The sequence below is a fragment of the Mobula birostris genome, chromosome 6 (genome assembly GCF_030028105.1).
Source record: "Mobula birostris isolate sMobBir1 chromosome 6, sMobBir1.hap1, whole genome shotgun sequence".
Lineage (NCBI taxonomy): Eukaryota > Metazoa > Chordata > Chondrichthyes > Myliobatiformes > Myliobatidae > Mobula > Mobula birostris.
The window spans coordinates 32,038,288-32,059,255 of record NC_092375.1 but is presented as its reverse complement, the minus strand read 5'-3'; the positions used below and the strand labels follow the sequence as shown (position 1 = coordinate 32,059,255).

General features: G+C 41.0%; 1 protein-coding gene across 3 annotated transcripts in view; it reads left to right on the top strand.

Moving 5' to 3' along the window:
- Positions 1–20,968, top strand: part of tmem45a (transmembrane protein 45a) — an 88,667-nt gene that overhangs the window by 45,101 nt on the left and 22,598 nt on the right. For 2 of the 3 annotated variants that reach the window (XM_072260126.1, XM_072260125.1), the window contains 2 exons: positions 10,079–10,281; positions 14,139–14,351. In XM_072260126.1, the coding sequence (XP_072116227.1) occupies positions 10,092–10,281; positions 14,139–14,351 (403 nt within the window). In that variant the 5' untranslated portion in view covers positions 10,079–10,091. Of the gene's footprint in view, positions 1–791; positions 1,027–10,078; positions 10,282–14,138; positions 14,352–20,968 lie in introns of those variants that run through there. The other variant, XM_072260127.1, reaches the window with a different exon arrangement.

Here is a 20,968-nt window from a genome sequence, read left to right as displayed (position 1 = left end):
TCCTGTGATCACAAGAAAAGCAACTAAGACAATCGCTTGCTGTTAGACTGCACAGCTCCCTCGCATAGCAACATTTCTGATGCAGGCAGCGTCATGGCCCACACCAAGACCAGCTCCGGTTTCTCTGCCAATGAGCTGCTTGCTGATAGGGGAGACCTGGCAGTACTTTAAGTTTGTAATGTCCAGTGGGGTCTTGTGATCGTAAAAATATGTTGTTTTTGAATGGCCAAAAACACCCTGGGTTGACCCTCAGAAGCTGCTGCATCTGAGCAGGCCGCCATCTTACCGGAAGATTTCAATGATCTTTCAATGAACCATGTACATACAGTATGTTCCCAGATCTCTTTTGTAACCTTTTCAAATTTCTGCTGCCCAGTTTACATTGCCTCTTCTCATTTTATTTTCCAAAATGCAATACTTTGCATTTTTCAACATTAAATTTCATCTGCTACCTATATGCCCATTGCTCCACTCTGTTAATCCTGAAGTCTACATTATACTGAATATTCCTACATTTCAAATTTTTTGCATTTCTAATGTGCCGAAAAACTAAGTTATCAGAAGATTGATACTGATGAGAGAGATAAGGGAGACAATGGAGAAGCATTCAAAATGTTAATGAGAGAGGAGAGAGGTAACAGAAAAGAAACACAATTAAGAGTATTGACAGACCGGTTGCTTTGAACCTGAACTGTTTGAAGTTTGATGGACAGGTGATAGCCCAGCAGGGGGATAAAAGGAACAGGTTCGCTAAGGCACGACAGACACCACGAGATAACGAGACTCTGGAAAAGCAGTGTGCCCCCACAAGTTGGTGAGAGTTTTGGAGGTCTGATCGCGGGGAACCGACCATAGACGCACAGGGTGAAAAGATACGATCAACGGGAACCTGGTGTGTGTGTCCGCCCTTGCCTGGGTGCCGGGTTCACCGCGGAAGAACGGTCGTATCCGGAACGGAGGGGTCACAGTCGGTGACCACAGAAGACATAAAAGGGTTCACCGGAAAGCTAACTGCGAAGAACAAAGGTCTGTCTGAATCAGATTTGCATATTCTCTCGCTCTCCAATGGCACAACAGTGATTACTGCGAACTGTACTCAGCTGAACTGAGCTCTGCGTCACTTGAGACTGATCATTTTACCCCTAGGCTGCGATAGAGCTTGGTTGATTCCTATTACCCTAGTTCTATGTACATGTGTGTTTTATCATTTCTAATCTGTTGCGTTTATATCCTTATGATTAGAGTACTGTGTTACTTATTTCTTTAATAAAACTTTCTTAGTTCCAGTAATCCAGACTCCAACTAAGTGGTCCATTTCTGCTGGTTTGGCAACCCAGTTACGGGGTACGTAACACTAAAAATTTGGAAATTATGTCCCTTACACGCAAGTTTAAGTCTAAAATGTAGTGGTCCGAGTCCTGAAACTTCCATCAGTCTGAGAAACAACTTCTAGTGTTCCTGCAAAGGCAATTTTCTGTCAATATAGTTTCAACCCGTTTTATTCCATGGGTATTGAGTCATAGAACACGACAACACAGAAACAGATCCTTCAGTGTATCTAGTCTGTGCCAAACTATTAATCTACCTAGTCCCATTGACTCGGGCCATAACTCTCAACACCCCTTTCATCCATACAGCTATCCAAATTTCTCTTAAGTGTTGAAATTGAACCCGCATACATCTCTTCTGCTGGCAGCTCGTTCCACACTCTCACCACCCTCTGAAGAAACTCCCTAGTATTCTACTAAAACATTTCAGCTTTCATTCTTAATCCATTACCTCCAGTTGTATTCTCACCCACTCTGATCCTATATCTTATGGTCTTGTGATACAGAATTTGAAGGAGGAGTCCTGATATTAAAAAAATGACAATTCCAAATCCTAGAAAGAAACTAGTGTCTTGCAGAATGGAAATCCTTTTGTGTAAGATTGTTTCATTGAAAAGTAAGCAAGATTAGCTTTATATGTCAGATGTTGTAGGGTGGATGAAATCACTGGAGAGACAGAGTCACTGGTAGATACAAAGCAGCTTCTTTATTCAGCACAACAAGCAGGCATCATACGGACAGAGACGCTTTCGGGAGAAAGGTCTGCTAGCTCAATGTGGGCTCGCTAAACACAAAGGCAATTGCTGCTTAAAAAGTTATAGACAATGCTTCCTATTGAAGCTACATACAAAATATCACACCATCCTTTCCTTCCTACGCCAACATGTCTGGAATGCAATTTAAATCCACAATACATTTATTTGGCATTTTACGTGCTAACATAGAAGACAATTAATATTTATAAAGTATAGATAATACTGTTTCCGAAACTACAGCATCAGGTCAAACTACAGCGCGAAAAGCATCTGGTATTCACACTTTTTTTAGGAAGCCCATTGTGGTGGACTCAATCCACAGTACTTTGTCAAATAGAAGTCTGGTGGCCAAAGTCATTTAAGTGTAAACAAATCATCTACCCAAAAGCTCACTCTAACATCAGATATACATTAAAACATAGAGTGAAAGGTGTCGACTGTGTCAACGACCAACCATCTGAGGATGGGGTCAGACTGTAGGAGTCGTCGTACTACTGGCACCAATATAGCATGCCCGCAATTTACTAACCTGTGCATTTTTTTGCAATATGGGAGGAAATTGGTGCACCCAGAGGACACACTCTGTTCCAGTGTAATGTGTGCTATAAAATAACAATACAAATTATACCAATGCATCGGTGGTCTTTCTAAATATCAAAGTAATCCGAGTTTTATAGGACCGTGTGGATCACATGCATAAGGCCATTTTATTCCTGAAAAAAAAATAGGAATTAGTGCAAAAAAAGGGTGGATTCTTAATTCTGTTCAATAGATCTTAGGTTTTTGTGGTGGTGGGGGGACTGGAATTTGAGTAAATTTCAATTTCAGCACTCTCTAATCTCTGTCGGTTGTAGTTGGTTCGTGATGTTAATATTTAATGTGAGGACACTTGTTTTACACAGCTGTTTCTTAAATTCATTGTTCATTTAAAAGGAATATTCCAGAAACATTTTCCTGAAATATAAATTCTCCTTAAATTGCAATTCAGCATTAACTAGTTTAAAAATGTAAATAAAACCTTTAACTTTTAAAATGTAATATATATTTATGCAGTAAACTGATTTAAATGATGGATACATCAGTCTATAAATGTGTTTGCCCTTACGTTTGAAGCCCTTGTTTTGATGCAAGTGTTTGCGCATCTGCAGTGGATTTCTTTTCAGTGAGATTTGACTGTGTGTGTGCTGCTAAAGTAAACTCATTGATCAATGCAAATATATTCCTCTATACCTCATGGACGCTGAAAGCAAATCCGGTTGCTTTTGCCAACGAGAGAAAACCTGCAGATGCTGGAAATCCAAACAACACACGCAAAATGCTGGAGGAACTCAGCAGGTCAGGCAGCATCTGTGTAAAAGAGCACAGCCAACACTTTGGGTTGAAGCGTTGACTGTAATTCTTTTCCTCCAGCATTTTGTGTGGGTTGCTTTTGAATGCTTTGATAAGATTGATGGGGCAATGTTGTTTAATTTTCTACATTCTGTGCATTGAAGGAGGGATAAGAAAGTTAAATCAATAGGAAAAAGTCGGGCCTCTGATGCATGCAAACATTTAGTAAAAGTTTAATAGGAATGCATCAAATATTTAAGAATCTGTTTTCAAAGAGATGTATACTATGATACCAAAGGTAGTGCTGGTGAATGGCATATCTGAATAAAACAAATGCCTTCATTTATTCTCCTGGATTATTGGTTTAGGATAGATAATAAACATATCAAATTGGAAAACTCCGATGTGAAAAGTTTGTTAGCTCATCTAAAATTAAGAAGGCTTCAGTTGGAACTAATCCCATTTACCACTGATCATGGAAGTGTTGCTTGCCTCTGACAACGCAGCAAGAGGAATATTAGGAATTAAGCAAACAAGTGAATGTTTACTTATCTAAATTTGGGTGTTTGCAGTGTGGATTTAGGAGCAGATTTTCAGATTAGTTACATGTAATAGTTGAGGATAAATTGTGAGCAACTGGTTGATGAAATGGAACAAAAAATCATGGTGAACTTTTGCCCACTTTGCTCCTTGTCCAATAGTGATTAGGTCACAAACAGGCATTAAATACAAGTAGATATTTCAATTAAGCACCATGGCATCTATACAAGGTTTTTGTACCCAGGCAAAATGCTCAGTAACTATCCAACCATATGAATTGACATTTGTCTTTAAGGACCTGTGCTGTTTCTAGAATCTTATTTAAAGAGCCCAGTACCAATATTTGTTTAAAAAAACTGTCTGGATTTTTAAGTTTCTTTCCTGTTTTATTTGGAGTACAGCTGGTTTTATTTGAGAACTACTCTTGCCGTAAGGATTTTTTAATGATGCTTTGCATAGCAAGTTTTTTTTTCAGCAAAAGGTCCAAATGATATGTCACCTTTTAAAGGACATTGGAAGATTTTGGTGAATGGAGAAACGGTTGTGTATTTCCTTCAGCTACCGGATTGAGAGATATTTACTCAGCAATAGGCCAAATTCAGAAATGCACATTAGAATTGTGAAATTAAATGTAAATCAGTTACTTTATATAGAGAGAGCATAGAACAGGCCCTTCCAGCCCAACGAGCTGCACCTCCCTGCAACTCGCCTATGTAACCCTAGCCTAATCACAGGACAATTTACAATGACCAATTCATCTACTAATAACTTTGGGATGTTGGAGGAAACTGGAGGAATCCCACAAGTTCATGGGAAGGACGTACAAACTACTTGTGGACTGTGCTGTTACTGAACTCCGACACCCCAAGCTATAATAGCATTGCGCTAACCATTACCGTGGTGCCTCCAGTTGATTGCACGTAATGCATTGTACTTTGTGAGAGAAGGGTGAGGGGTGTCTGCAAAACTAATCCAGCTGAAGGTATAAGGCGTCATGCAGTTAAAATGGAAGTTTAATTTTCTGTTCCATAGCTTGTGCCTGAAACTGATATTAATAGCATTAGCTATGAATGCATTTAACATGGTCACATTTCTGGTGGTGAATTTGTCCCAAAGCATTGGTATCAGGACACTTACTTCATTGAAACAGTATCCTGACTGGAAAGTTCTCTTCTTACTCGGCTAGTGAGGGAATTGTGTATCTTGATCTCTGGATTTGCCGAGTTTAATTGTCAATATAACATAGAAGGGAGTTGCTGTTGCATAGTAGTATCTATTTCTGTGTTTATTCATTTTAAATACTTGAAATTAGCTCAGGGGCTTTGATTGTCAAAAAATAGCACACCGAAATGAAGTACCATCTTGCCGTGCAATTTCAGTGAACACCCACGTCTTGCTTCACATTCCCCTTTTACATGATCAAAGGCAGGAATGCTTTACTAGTGAGCCTCAGGTTCACAACTTTGCAGCGAGAACTGCTTTCGATCTCATGCGCGCTTCTGTTCCATTCATTATGTCAGTTTTTCCAAATGGAGTCTGGTAATCTGTTAATTAATTACACTGAGGAATACACTGGAAAGATTAAGTATTACACGAACATGTCTCCGAGCAAGGCTCTGTCTCAAAGCGTGTAGTGCCACAAACAGAACATATTTATTAAAGAGGCACTTCGAAGTTTAGCACATCTGGAAATTTTAAGTTTTTTTTGGCTATGCTTATCAATTTTATTTTATTTTCATTAAATCTATTGCATATTCTCTATACCACACCCTTCTCATCAACAATCCTTTGCTCTACCACTTTTAAGGCTGACTGATTCACAAGAGCATATAGAAGTTGTATTTTAATATAATCATAGTGTTCATAAAATACATGTCTCTCTGGTAGCAGTTCAAATTGCCACCATGCTGCAAATTATGTAAGGATGAACTTCTATTAAAACAGTACTTTTTTTAAGACACAGATGTGTTGCACTAAAGCAGAAAAAGATGATAAAGTTCATAGTATATATATGTCACCCTATATGACCGAGTTTTTTTGTTCTTGTAAGCATGCACAGTAAATCCAAGTGACGCAATAGAATCAATGAATGGCTGCCCCCAACAGGACGGATACTAACCAACGTGCAAAAGATAACAAACTCTGCAAATACAAAAGACAAATGCTTAAATAAATAAGCGATAGATATTAAGAACATGAGATGGAGATTTCTTGAAAATGAGTTGATAGGTTGTGGGAACCCAGCATAGTGGAGCTGTGATTGGCTGAGATAGGTACAATTTGATTGGAGATCCAGCTCCTATTTGCATGCCACATCCCCTGCGATAGAGTCAACTGAAAGTGAATTAAGAAAGGTGCTGGATGATGCCACAGCAGAGTTCAAGAATAGTATGAAGAAAACTTGAGGGTAAAATAGTGTTAAATGAAAATGGCACAAGCAAGTTTTATGAAGCTCATCCAGTTCCTTATACTATCTGTGATAAAGTAGCCGGTGAGCTAGATCCCAAGGAGGCTTAAGGAATTTTTTCCAAGGTTGAGTGGCGTCTATGGGCAATGCCAGTGGTACTAGTAGCCAAGAAGAGTGGATCTAACAGGATCTATGGTGATTTTAAAGATCACCATCAATCCAGTCCTGAAAGTAGATCAATACACTCTGCCCAGGATAGAGGATCTGTTCACAAAGCCTTTCTGGAGGGAAACGCTTCAGCAAAGTGGACCTAGCTGAGGCTTTCCTGCAGATGGAGATGGAAGAAGAGTTTCTCACCATAAACAATCACAAAGGGCGTTACTGCTATAATAGCAAACACCAGGAATTCTGCAGATGCTGGAAGTTCAACCAACACACATCAAAGTTGCTGGTGAATGCAGCAAGCCAGGCAGCATCTCTAGGAAGAGGTACAGTTGACGTTTCGGGCCAAGACCCTTCGTCAGGACTAACTGAAGGAAGAGTGAGTAAGGGATTTGAGAGGGGGAGGGGGAGATCCAGAATGTTAGGAGAAGACAGGAGGGTGAGGGATGGAGCCAAGAGCTGGACAGGTGATTGGCAAAGGGGATATGAGAGGATCATGGGACAGGAGGTCCGGGAAGAAAGACAAGGGGGGGGGAGACCCAGAGGATGGGCAAGGGGTATAGTCAGAGGGACAGAGGGAGAAAAAGGAGAGTGAGAGAAAGAATGTGTGTATAAAAATAACGGATGGGGTACGAGGGGGAGGTGGGGCATTAGCGGAAGTTAGAGAAGTCAATGTTCATGCCATCAGGTTGGAGCCTACCCAGACAGAATATAAGGTGTTGTTCCTCCAACCTGAGTGTGGCTTCATCTTTATACTACAGGAGGCCGTGGACAGACATGTCAGAATGGGAATGGGATGTGGAATTAAAATGTGTGGCCACTGGGAGATCCTGCTTTCTCTGGTGGACAGAGCATAGGTGTTCAGCAAAGCAGTCTCCCAGTCTGCGTCGGGTCTCGCCAATATATAGAAGGCCACATCGGGAGCACCGAACGCAGTATATCACCCCAGCCGACTCACAGGTGAAGTGTTGCCTCACCTGGAAGGACTGTCTGGGGCCTTGAATGGTGGTAAGGGAGGAAGTGTAAGGGCATGTGTAGCACTTGTTCCGCTTACAAGGATAAGTGCCAGGAGGGAGATCAGTGGGGAGGGATGGGGGAGGACGAATGGACAAGGGAGTCGCGTAGGGAGCGATCCCTGCGGAAAGCGGGGGTGGGGGGAGGGAAAGATGTGCTTAGTGGTTGGATCCCGTTGGAGGTGGCGGAAGTTACGGAGAATAATACTTTTAAAGAAAGGGGCTTCCCTTCCTCCACCATCAACTCTGCTCTCAAACGCATCTCCCACATTTCACACACATCTGCTCTCACTCCATCCTCCCGCCACCCCACTAGGAATAGGGTTCCTCTGGTCCTCACCTACCACACCACCAGCCTCCGGGTCCAACATATTATTCTCCATAACTTCCGCCACCTGCAACGGGAAATATCTGGAAAATTTGTAAAAGAGGACATTCCTTTTGAAGTATTCTCCGTAAGACAAGTCAAAATTCTCCCAATTGTGGCAGCGATGATCCAAAGGGAATCCAGAAAAGATGCACACTGTCTCTGGTCTACGGGACAACCCAGAATAGCTGGAACGTGCAGTGGAAGTTCCAGTTCCCCAATTTTTTTTTTTACCAGTGCTGGAATGAACTTGTCCTTGCTGAGGTTTGCCTTGTGTGGGGATTGAGAGTTGTTGTATCATCCACGCTGAGAGCTGGTGTGTTGGAGGAGCTACATGCCAGTCGTCTAGACTAAATGAAAGTGTCGGATGGAAGATTTATCTGGTGGCCTGGGATAGATCAGCAGGTCGAGCAGCTTGCCAAGCACTGTTCAGGATGCCAACATGTCCAGAAGATGCCAAGAGCTGTGCCTCTCCATCCCCGGGATGGAGTGCCTCTTCTCAAAGACTGTTGTTCCTGAACACTTAGTGAAAGTGGACCACAGTTTGTTGTGGAGCACTTTCAGTCACTCTTGAAAATAAATGGAATTAGACATGTTACATTTGCACCATACCACCCAACTACAAACGGCTTGGGGATATGGTCTGTCCAGAATATAAAGAATGCACTACATCGGCAGCTCACATACAGTATTTCCTCCTTGCATATCACAATGCAGCACTCTCTACAACCAGCAATGCTCCTCCAGCATTGTACCTTGGGCTCATGCTTGGATCTCTTCAATCTCAATCTCAGAAGGAGTGTGCAGGACAAACAGCTGAGACAAATTGAGGAGTCCTCAAAAAAAGAGGTTTGATGTTTCACTCCTGGACAAGCAGTCCTATGAGAGACTACAGAGATGATCAAAAATGCATACTTTGAATGATTAAGGACAGAACTGGACCACTCTCCTACACAATGGAGATTGTGGCTGATCTCATCTGGAGGCAATGCATCAATCAGTTGATGAGAACAGAGTTGATTGTTTGAGAAGAAATGTGCCCAGAGCTGTCAAAGCCACTTCAAAAAGTTCTAGAGTTAGCTCTTACAGCCACCACTGTGGAGGCCCCAGACCTGAGATTGTTTCATAACCTTGTGGTACACCTGTGCTGCTGGAGATTGTGGAGGAGATGTTGTTGCCAATCGAAACTGACTGGGATCTGCAAGTGAGGAAATTGACAGTCCAATTGCCCAAGGAGGTATTGAGGCCAAGGTCTTGAAGCTAATTGTTTAGTTTTGAGGGGGTGATAGTATTGAATGCTGAACTGTAGTCAATGAAGAGTATCCTGATATATGCATCTTCACTGCCCAGATGTTCCAGGGTTGAGTGAAGAGCCAATGAAATGATACTCAGCATTTAGATCCTCAACAATGAGAAAATTCTCAACAATATTATCAGATTATACACTCGAACGTGCTTTTGTGACTGTGGAAGGACGAATAATCTATAGAGGAAATTTAATAATTGACGAAACAAAACGGTGGACTGAAAGGAGAGGGAAAGAATAACAATACAAATGCAAGTGGCTGTGAGATGTAGCCCTTCAAATGACTTTGAGAGGGTGTTTTGAATAGAAAGTCAGCAGGCCTACTGAACAGGATAGATTGAGAATGCTGGCACTCTGACAGAGTTCGAGTGTATGAAGAGTAGGATTCAGGATCCCCACACCCCACATACACACAGCCAAGTGCCCAGTGAGGAAGGCATTGGCGAAGATGATTCTTTCCACCACTTGTCCAGTTGTAGCCACCACCTTTCCCCATATGCTTCTCTATGAAGCTACTAATGATTTGAGTGATGTAAGGGGGCAGAGACTGACTATTATCATATTGCATACTTGTAAAGGGATCAGTATTATATACAAATCGATTTTGCTGCACCACAACTTTCAAAAATCAATATAAATTCAATCAATGTATTTATTTTCTGTTAACCTCATAGTTTGAAAATGAAATGAATCAAAATTTTAACAAATCTCATAAAAGAAAATAGAGGCAGATTTAAAAATGTATGTAGAATAATGTTTATTAATTAAATCTATTAAATACATGGGTATTATACTTTATTATATGGGGAATGGATTTATATTCATTATTTTTTCTTCTGTTACTGATTGTGCTTCCTTTTTTTTACTCCAGGAAATAAGAAGTCATGGGCAACTTCAAAGGACATGCACTTCCTGGAAGCTTTTTCCTTCTCTTTGGCCTCTGGTGGTCAGTGAAATATCCTATGAGGTACCTCTGCAGAAAGAATAAGAACATTTGTTATCTAACATCAATATCTGGGCATCGGCGATTAGATATCATTGAAGGAATTGTAAAAGCTAGCTTTGCACTGATAGGTAAGTCTAACAAGATTATTTGGTCTTTTCCGGTTTGTTCATTTACTTTGAAACTCAGCGTTTTCCATGGGCTACCTCTTCAGTTTTGATAACTGATTTGGATGCGAGTATAAAGTCTTGATCAGTAAGCTTGTGGATGATATGGAAGTAGATGTTGCTGGTGAAGAAGATTATTATAGATTACAGGGTTATCGTGATCAGTTAGGGAAGTGAGTCAAAGAAGTGGCAAAGTGAGATAAGTGTGAGATGATGCATTTTGGAAAGTCAAACTAGTGTAGGACTTGTTCTGTGAATGTTGGGTACTAGGGAGTGTAATGGGACACAGGGGCCATGGGGTACAAGTGTTTGTTCATTTATTGTGGTGACATGGGTAGAAAGAATGATGAAAAAGGTGTTTGGCATAGGGTATTGAGTATAGAGATATGATATTACATTGCAGCTGTTTAGGTCATTGGTGAGGCCACACCTGGAGTACTATGTATACTTTTGGCTGCCCTGTTGTAGGAAAGATGTAGTTAAACTGGAAAGAGTGCAGAAAAGATTTATGAGAATGTTGCTTGAGTTCAGGGGAGGTTGGCCAAGAACATGAAACTTCTTGGAACATGAGAGGTGATCTGGTAGAAGTGTTTAAAAATTATGAGAGGCATAAATAAGATGGATAGCAACAGTTTTTTCCCCCAGGGTAGGGGAGAGCAAAAATATGGGGATTAGATTCAGAGTGAGAGAGGAAAGATTTAAAAGGGAACTGAAGGACTACTTTTCATGTGGAGTGTGGTGAGTATATGGAACGAGCTGAAAGAGGAAGTTGAGACATTTATCATTTTTGAAGCGCTTAGATGGCGATGTGGAGGAACAGGGCTTAGAGGTCTATGGGGCAAATGCAGGAAATTTGGACTAGCTGAGTGGGCACCATGGATGTGTTGGGCCAGAATATCCATGCTGCATTTCTCTATGACCCTTTAACTAATTCAATGTTCTTGGTAAGTATTTATGTCCCACAGTACTTGTAGCTACTGTCATTGCAGGGCAGGATTGACTCAGTACCACATACTCCAAGATTAAAAAAAGAGTGTGCTGAGCCAAAAGGGATAGCAATAAATTGTGAATGCAAAGGAAGAGCAAGAATTTAGCTTGGTCCTGCAATAGAACAGAGTTTACTCAAAGACATCATTTGGTGAAGTAGAGTGCAAGTATAACTACATATAACAAGAGAGTTACAGTTCCAAAAATGTGTAATTCAGCCCACTGAGTCTGCAAGGACCTCCCAGCATCCTGGCACACTAATCCAGCAGTAATCCTGGTTTGTTCAATCAACTCATCCCAGATTTTATTATTCACCTGCACGTTGGAAGCAATTCACAATGGCCAATGAAGCTACCGAGCCCAGTGTCATTGGGATGTAGGAGGAAGCTGTAGCTCGAGGAGGAAACTCACAAGGAGAATGTGCAAACTCCACACGGACCTCGGGGTTAGGATTTAACTACTGGAACCATGAGGCAGTAGCTCTATCAGTCTGTGTGCAAATGTTCCCTTCACCTTTATAGTTGAATATATCAGTCAAGAAAATGGTTAAAAAGATCTGAAGAGATTGAAAATAAAATTAAACTGCTGTAAATATATTGCAGTCCAGGAGGCATCTGCAGACTGAAAGAACCACTTATTAAATGAAATGTACTGCTAAATACCTATATTTTCTCTTTACCAATGCTCTAAATTATATTTAGAAAACACTGAAGTATAAGACCAAAACATACCAATGACAGCGCTCTATGGCATTTGATTTTTGTGTCTGTTTGAAATTTTTTTGGTGGTTTGGTAATTTTCTCATTGTAATTAGAGACTAGGTTTGTTTACAACCTTGCTACCTATGTGACGAGTGTTAATCTGACCTAGTTTTAATGTTCACCTGTTGCCATGGTGTGGTCTCTTGATTATACTCATCAAAGCTTCATTTACTGCAGGCTGATGATCCTAACTATATCCAGCTTGTTCAGTCTGTAACTCGGAGCTGGGCAGATAGCACTGACAACAACATGACATAAAACATAATGATCAAAAGCATTAGAGATGTGAAAAGGTGATTATATTTGCTGGAAAATTGAAATAAAAATAAACTGGATATGTACGGTATGTCATGTTTCGCTTGAAGGATTTCATGGCTTAGGACATTAGCAGCTTTCTTTCAGAGATGCCGGGTGATTAAACTGTTCATTACAATTGTTTCTAGCACACACCAAAGATAAACATGAAATGGTCGTAATAGTACTGCTACAGAATTGGGTTTTGTAGTTGTGCTTTTCCATAAAACAACATCTTACAAAGTCTCAAATGCCTTTGATATACAATGAGGTGTTAGGCAGTGCTGGACATTGATATGAATGAAGATGGAGCAAATGGAAAACCGTGGTGATAACATAGACGTAGAATTAACGTGTGGCAAGTTCCTGAAATGTTTGGAAGTACAATAGCTTTAAAAGACACTCAAGATGCAGATATTGGAATCTGGACCAACAATGTGCTGGAGGTACCCATTGGGTCAAGTAGCCTCTGTGGGAATTGATGGAGGACTTTGACCCAAAATGACCTGCTGAGTTCCTCCATTTGTTGTTACAAAAGGTTTAAGCACTGCAACTATTTATTAATTGTTTGAAAATCTGAATGTTACCATTTATTGTTGCTAGATTATGTTATTTTTTCTCTCAGTGCTTTAAATATTGTAATTGACCCGCAAAGACAATTATTATTGCTTTTGATATATATATATTGTACTTTTAAGATTAAATGCAATATTTTAGTTTCTATGTCATGCATTTCTAAAATGGTATCTTGGTCTTCATAATTTGATCTTGCTGGGCTGACTTCCCAGGCATTGGGGCCAGGTAACCACCAAAACAGAATGTGGAATTATGTGGACAAGAGATAATGAGAAGAGGATGAACAGGATTAAATTATAATTAATGCAAATAAAACCAATCTAATACAGGGTATGCAACTTTTTGGGTAAATCCAGAAATATTTTCACCTAATCAACTGTCAGGTAATGAAGCTTTTGAAAAATGGAGTCACGGACAATGGACTCCACTTACTTATACAAAAAAGTAAGCAATTTTTATACCCAAGAGTTACTGCTTTATTAATTGTGATTTGTATCTATTTGAATGGTTGCATCTAATGACCCCTTGTTAAATATTCTTCCTTGAGATGTATACAGGATCTCCGGATAACTTACAGAAGGTCGCGTAATTATAGACATTACCAGAACAATTGTGATTGATCTTAGCTACAGTTGATATTGATCTTAACAGTATAATGAAACAATGAACTGCTTTGAACTTTCATTTATTTATAGTACAAAGAACCACCAACATTCTGGCATTGGGCATAGTTTGATCTAAGTCAGGAGGGTACATCCTGGACATGATTTTCTAGTTGGGGGGGGGAACTAACAATATATTGAATTGTTAGAGGATAAAATATTGGAGCTTAGAATATGATAAGTAAAGTTAATTTACATTGGCTATTCTGCATGAGATAGTCTGACATGCAGTGGGTACAGTAGAACCAGGGACCATATATCTCTGTTGCCTTATCTCCCACATACCACACTACAGGATCTACAGAAATGCTGATTGCTTTCAGGAGGTGGCACCTGAATGTTCTAAAAGGAAATTGGTGTTGCAGTTATTGCTGGAGTAGTATTGAAAATAATTTTTAAAAAAGGGAAAATGATAATTTTGCTTTTTTCAATATAGTTAATCAAGTTCTATAGATAAGTGTGAAGTGTTCAGTATTTGAAAAACAATACCAATTTAGTATGAGACTGAAATATCCTCCAAGTCTTCCATTTTGTGTTACAGGAATGTTAGCTGAACAATTTGTTCCCGATGGACCCCATCTGAAGCTCTACAACTATGAGGAACAGCATTGGGATCATCTGATGAACTGGCAGCATGCGACTATGTATCTCTTCTATGGTATCTCAGGGATTGTGGACATTATTGTCCATTTGACACCTGCAGTGCCATTAGCCCTGGATAGACTCATGTTGGCTATTGCAGTCTTCATTGAAGGTTGGCCATTCTTTCTTAAATTCAGTGTTTTGGCTTAATTGTACAAATGTATATTATTCATGACTGTACCATAACCCAACGGAGTACCTATAACCCAGTTCATTAGTGGTCTGCTGACATCCTAAAATGCTCATCCTAGTTGGTTCTTTTATCCAAGAAAATGGTTATTGGCTGAATAACTGGAATGAATGAGACCCCCTGAGGGCCTGAAAACGGAGAACTCAGTCAGAAATGAAATTGTGTTGATGTCATGAAATTGGATCTAGAGCTTAAAATCTTCTGACTCATGGGTCAATTGGTGATATTTGCATTTGAGCTCAATTAGAAATGTACAAAGCATTAGCAACTGGATTCCCACCGAGATACTGCTATTTTTCAGTCCAGTTGATAGCTGTCTAGTTTTCTTCCTCCATTCCCAAAGGTGAGAATTCATTTCCTTAATTAAGCGGTTTCACAGTTGCTCAAGAGGATAACTCTTATTGACGGTATTTATACCTATCAGGACAATCATACTCTGTTATCTTAATCAGTGTATTAAGCCAGAAACAGGTGCTATGATTCATTGTTTACCTGTATTTACAATGTAAAGGAAATTTCAAAGTTAAGAGTAGCCTCAGTAAATTAAAATGTTATACAGGCAGTCGTTTAGCTGGTCTATGTGATATCTTTTGATATGTTAGTTTAGTAAGATATGCGTACTAGAGATGGGAAATTCGGCAGATGCTGGAAAGCTTGAGTAGCATGCACAAAATGCTGGAGGAGCTCAGCATCCATGGAGGGAAGTGAGCAGTCGATGTTTCAGGCCAAAACTAATTAAGGGTTTTGTCTCAAAATGTTGACTGTTCATTTCTCTTCATAGATGCTGCCCAACCAGCTGAATTCCTCCATTATTTTGTGTGTGTGCTGTGCGCATAGTTTCTAACTCATGGCAACGAAAACAGAAAGCAAAATCCATGGAGAAAGAAGCAGTCAACATTTCAAGTCAAAGACTCTGTATCAGCTCTGGTAAAGGGTCCTTGACTTTAAATGTTAATTGATGACAGGCTGAGCCCTTTCATCACAAATAACAAATTCCTGCACCATATTTCACAGCATGGAAAGAATTAAATGGAGACAGCAAGGTTTATGTAATCTTTCTAAAAGGAATCTAATCAGTCTAATTTCTCCATGATCCTTGGAGTATTTCAAGATTCAAGATTCAAAAAACTTTATTGTCATTCTAACTGTACATCAGCTCTGCAGGGCAGAATGAGACAGCGTTTCTCAGGAGCAGTGCAATCATAACATAACAAACGCAATACTAAATAATAAACATAACAATAAATAGTAAAACACAACAGCCACATGTCCGTTAAAATCAAGTTATAAGTGTCTAGTGCAAGTTAAAAGTGTCCAAAGTAGAGTCGGGTAGAGCAGCTATTTAGCAGTCTGACTGCCAGACATTTGTGCATTTTTCTTTCTTAAACAAAATATTATGGTGTTTACTTTGAGATGAGGGTTCCCTGTTTTCATTCTTGTTAGTGTGAAACAATTTCTGTCTTTTCTTACACGTTCCTGACAGATGAGGTTCTTCCTCTCAGCTATGGCTCAGTAATGGCTTTCAAAATCAGAAGCTCCACTCCAGAAATTGGAACTGTGTCTTGGCCGACACTTGTGATGTGTTAGTTAGCTCTACAAGAACTTTAGGGTAAAAGGTTGAACCAGCTTGAATGTGGAGTTGCAAACAGGTCTTTTCTGGACATGCTGGTTACCTTTTGGCTGTCAGGAAATATCCAAAGATATATTATTTGCTTATAATGTTTGTGGAACCTTCATATGCACAAACGTGTTGCCATGTTCCTCACTTAACCATAGTAACCAGACTTCAAAAGTATTTAAAGTTGAAACTGGTGGAAAAATTCAGCCACTTAGGCAGCATTTTGTAATGTTTCAGGTCTGGAACTGTTCATCATTTCATCAGAAGGAGAGAAACAAGTTCCTCCATGAGAAGGAGGGGTAGGGTGGTGGGTGAGAATTTCTTGGAAAAGGGTGAGACGATGTAGTAGTTAAAATCAGACCAAGTTCTTATTTCAGATTTCTAGCATCTACAATTTTTTTGTTGTTTTTCTGAAGTGCTTCATGTTGGAAGGCATTTAAAGAATTGCTTTGTTTGTCGTGTACATTGAAATATACAGCAAAATGTATCGTTTGCATCGAGTCAAATCAGCAAGGACTGTGCTGGTGTCGCCATGCTTCTGGCGCCAACATAGCACATCCACAGCTCACTAACCCTAACCGTCGTATAGGAGGAAACCCGCACAGTCACAGGGAGAACATTCAAACTCCTAACAGACAGCAGTGGGAATCGAACCCCAATCTTAAATCTGGCGCAGTAATTGCATTACGCTAACTGCAATGCTACCATGCTGCCTTTTGGTATCAAGGCACTAAGTCTGTCAGTTACATTTGTATCTGTTTATAATAAAAATCAGAAAATGTTGGACATGTTCAACAGGTCAAGTAGCAGTTGTGCAGAGAGAAAACAGGAGATAGCATCTTTCAAGTGAAAGATTCTTTGTCAGAACTGAGTGAGTGAGAGGAAAACGAGTTGTTTTTAAATTAGAGGATGGGTAAGAGAGGGATGGATAGGACAAAACAAATACCTCTGGTAGGTTGCGGCTTGGGGGAGGACCTGTTGGAGAAGCTGCAGTATGCCACCAGAGCAATTAATGCTTGATAGGTTCATGAAAGGAGGGAGAATTTCACAATAATCTTAAATTAATCCCGCTTTTTGTTCTCCCCATATTCTCATCAATTAGTCCTAGATTCAACAACTCTTCTGCACACCAATTGCAAGTTTACAATGGCCAATTAACCTGCCAACCCACAAGTCATTGGAAAACGAGTTAAAACTGAAGCACTTGAAGAAAACCCACATGGTCAACAGGGCATGCTAATTTCACAAAGGTAGCACCCAAAATTACAATTGAATCTGGATCTCTGGTGTTTTAATAGACAATAGGTGCAGGAGTAGGCCATTCGGCCCTTCAAGACAGCACCACCATCCACTGTGGTCATGGCTGATCATCCACAATCAGTATGCAGTTCCTGCCTTATCCCCATAACCTTTGATTCCGCTATCTTTAAGAGCTCTATCCATCTCTTTTTAGAAAGCATCCAGAGACCTGGCCTCCACAGCCTTCTGGGGCAGAGCATTCCATATATCCACCACTTTCTGGGTGAAAAAAGTTTTTCCTCAACTCTGTTCTAAATGGCCTACCCCTAATTCTTAAACTGTGGCCTCTGGTTCTGGACTCGCCCATCAGCAGGAACATGCTTCCTGCCTGCAGCGTGTCCAATCCTTTAATAATCTTATATGTTTCAATAAGATCCCCTCTCAGCCTTCTAAATTCCAGAGTATACAAGCCCAGTCGCTCCAATCTTTCTACATATGACAGTCCCGCCATCCCGGGAATTAACCTTGTGAACCTACGCTGCACTCCCTCGATAGCAAGAATGTCCTTCCTCAAATTTGGAGACCAAAACTGCACACAGTACTCCAGGTGTGGCCTCACCAGGGCCCTGTACAGCTGCAGAAGGTCCTCTTTGCTCTTTTACTCAATTCCCCTTGTTATGAAGGCCAGCATGCCATTAGCTTTCTTCACTGCCTGCTGTACTTGCATGCTTCCTTTCAGTGACTGACGTACAAGAACACCTAGATCTCGTTGTGCTTCCCCTTTTCCTAACTTGACTCCATTTAGATAATAATCTGCCTTCCTGTTCTTACCGCCAAAGTGGATAACCTCACATTTATCCACATTAAACTGCATCTGCCATGCATCTGCCCACTCACCCAGCCTGTCCAAGTCACCCTGCATTCTCATAACATCGTCCTCACATTTCACACTGCCACCCAGCTTTGTGTCATTGGCAAATTTGCTAATGTTACTTTTAGTTCCCTCATCTAAATCATTAATATATATTGTAAACAGCTGCGGTCCCAGCACTGAACCCTGCGGTACCCCACTGGTCACCGCCTGCCATTCCGAAAGGGACCCGTTAATTGCTACTCTTTGTTTTCTGTCAGCCAGCCAATTTTCAATCCATGTCAGTAATCTGCCCCCCAATACCATGTGGCCTAATTTTGCCCACTAATCTCCTATGTGGGACTTTATCAAAGGCTTTCTGAAAGTCCAGGTACACTACATCCACTGGCTCTCCCTTGTCCATTTTCATAGTTACATCCTCAAAAAATTCCAGAAGATTAGTCAAGCACGATTTCCCCTTCGTAAATCCATGCTGACTCAGACCTATCCTGTTACTGCTATCCAGATGTGTGGTAATTTCATCTTTTATAATTGACTCCAGCATCTCTCCCACCATCGACGTCAGGCTAACGGGTCTACAATTCCCTGTTTTCTCTCTTCCTCCCTTCTTGAAGAGAGGGACAACATTAGCCACCCTCCAATCCACAGGAACTGATCCTGAATCCATAGAACATTGGAAAATGGTTACCAATGCGTCCACGATTTTTAAAGTCACCTCCTTAAGTACCCTGGGATGCAGACCATCAGGTCCCAGGGACTTATCAGCCTTCAGACCCAACAGCCTATCCAACACCATTTCCTGCCTAATATAAATTTCCTTCAATTCATCCATTACCCTAGGTAATTTGGCCACTATTACATCTGATTGTTTTCAGGCAATCAGTCTATTGCCCCGTTACATTATAGATGTTTAACTTGTAGAACTAGCCGAAGAAAGTGAGTTACCTGAAGTTGTTGAAATAAATGTTGTGTCTGGAAGGCTGCAGTTTTTCCATGAGGTGGACTGTGTGCTGTCCCCCAAGTTGAGCTTGCCCCTTGCTCAGTGCAGGAGGTAGGAAGCCATTGATAAAGCTCCAGGTCCCCTCATTCCACTGTTTTCATTTTGTCCCAAGCAAGGCGGACTGATCCACAGTTCTATACAAGGCACTCCCGCTTGTGTGGACCAGGTTCACTCTGCTTAGATTCAAACAAGGTGCTAAATGCTGCTTTCCTCTATCTCTTGTCCTTTTTCATAGTGACATTGTGTCTACCCAACTTGCAGATCAGTAGTTATAATTAATGTAAAAACAATGTTTTTAACCAGATTCAGATTCATTAATTTCTCATATATACATTGCAATATACAGTGAAATGTCTCACTTGCATTAACAACCAACACGACTGAAGAACGTGCTGGGGGCAGCCCGCAAGTGTTGCCACACTATCTGGTGTCAATAGGGCATGCCCACAGTGTTCAGCAGAACAGCAGCAAAACAAGTCCCTTTCTATACGCGCGCGTGCATGCGCACACACACACACACACACACACACTCCTTCCCTCACAGGACAGGCTGTCTCCAGGCCTGCAGCATCCATTGGACTTGTAGAGCAAGTACTTCAGCAATCAGGCCTTGACTTCTGGTCCTCTGGGCAACCTTCAGGCTTCGATCTTCGGTATCGACCCCGGAACTCACTGATAAATCCTTTAATCAATTATATCTTCAGAGATCCTTAAACAATATAGCAAGCTCTTCATGTAGATTGAACCAATTATTTTTCACATGCTTTCAATTGTGTTTCACTTTATAAAATAGAGTATTGGCTGCTCCCACTGTTGACCCACAATGAATGCAATGCGCATCTTCTATAGGAAGGCAGGATGGATGTCCAGAAGTAGAACTTCCCAGTGTCCAAACATTTGAATTCCGTTTCCAATTCCCTTTCCGACATGTCGGTCCATGGCTTCTGCTTGTGCCATGATGAAGCCACCCTCTGGGCAGAGGAGCAACACCTTATATTCTGTCTGGGTAGCCTCCTACCCGATGGCATGAATATTGTTTTATCCTAGTTTTTTTTATAAAAAGTTTTCCTCCACCTCCTCTCTTCTATTCCCCGCTCTGGCACCTTAACTCTTCTCACCTGCCTATCAGCTTCCCCGGGGTATCCTCTTCCTTTCTTTACTCCTATGGTCCACTCGCCTTTCCTATCAGATTCCTAGGTAACACACACAAAGTGCTAGAGGAGCTCAGCAGGTCATGCGGTATCAATGGGAAAGAGTAGATAGTCAATGTTTTGGGCCGGGACCCTTCTTCAGGACTGATTCCTTCCTCTCTAGCCTTTTACCTTTCCTACCGACCTGGCTTCACCTGTCACCTTCCAGCTATCCTCCTTCCCTCCTCCCTACCTTTTTGTTCTGTTAACTTCCCCCTTCCTTTCAGGATCTGAAGGAGAGTCTTGGTCCAAAACATTGACTGTTTATTCATTTCCATAGATGCTGGTGAACCTGCTGAGTTCCTTCTGCACTTGTGTGCGTGGCTTTGGGTCTCCAGCATCTGAGGAATTTCTTGGATGCATTAGTGATGCTTTAAGATGAGCCTCTGTGCCCCTTCTGCAAAGAAAATTACAACGGCAGATTTTATTATCAAGAGGAGTAAGGGCAGCAGACATGTGGGAACACCACAATACTAAGGCAGGCCCAAATGCACACCATTCTTACATTACAGTTCCTCCATTCATGCTGGAACTCACTTCCCGATGTAATATGGGAGATTGTTCTCCACTTGGACTGCAAAACCTTTAGACAAAGGCTCACCACTATTTTCAAGGGCTGTC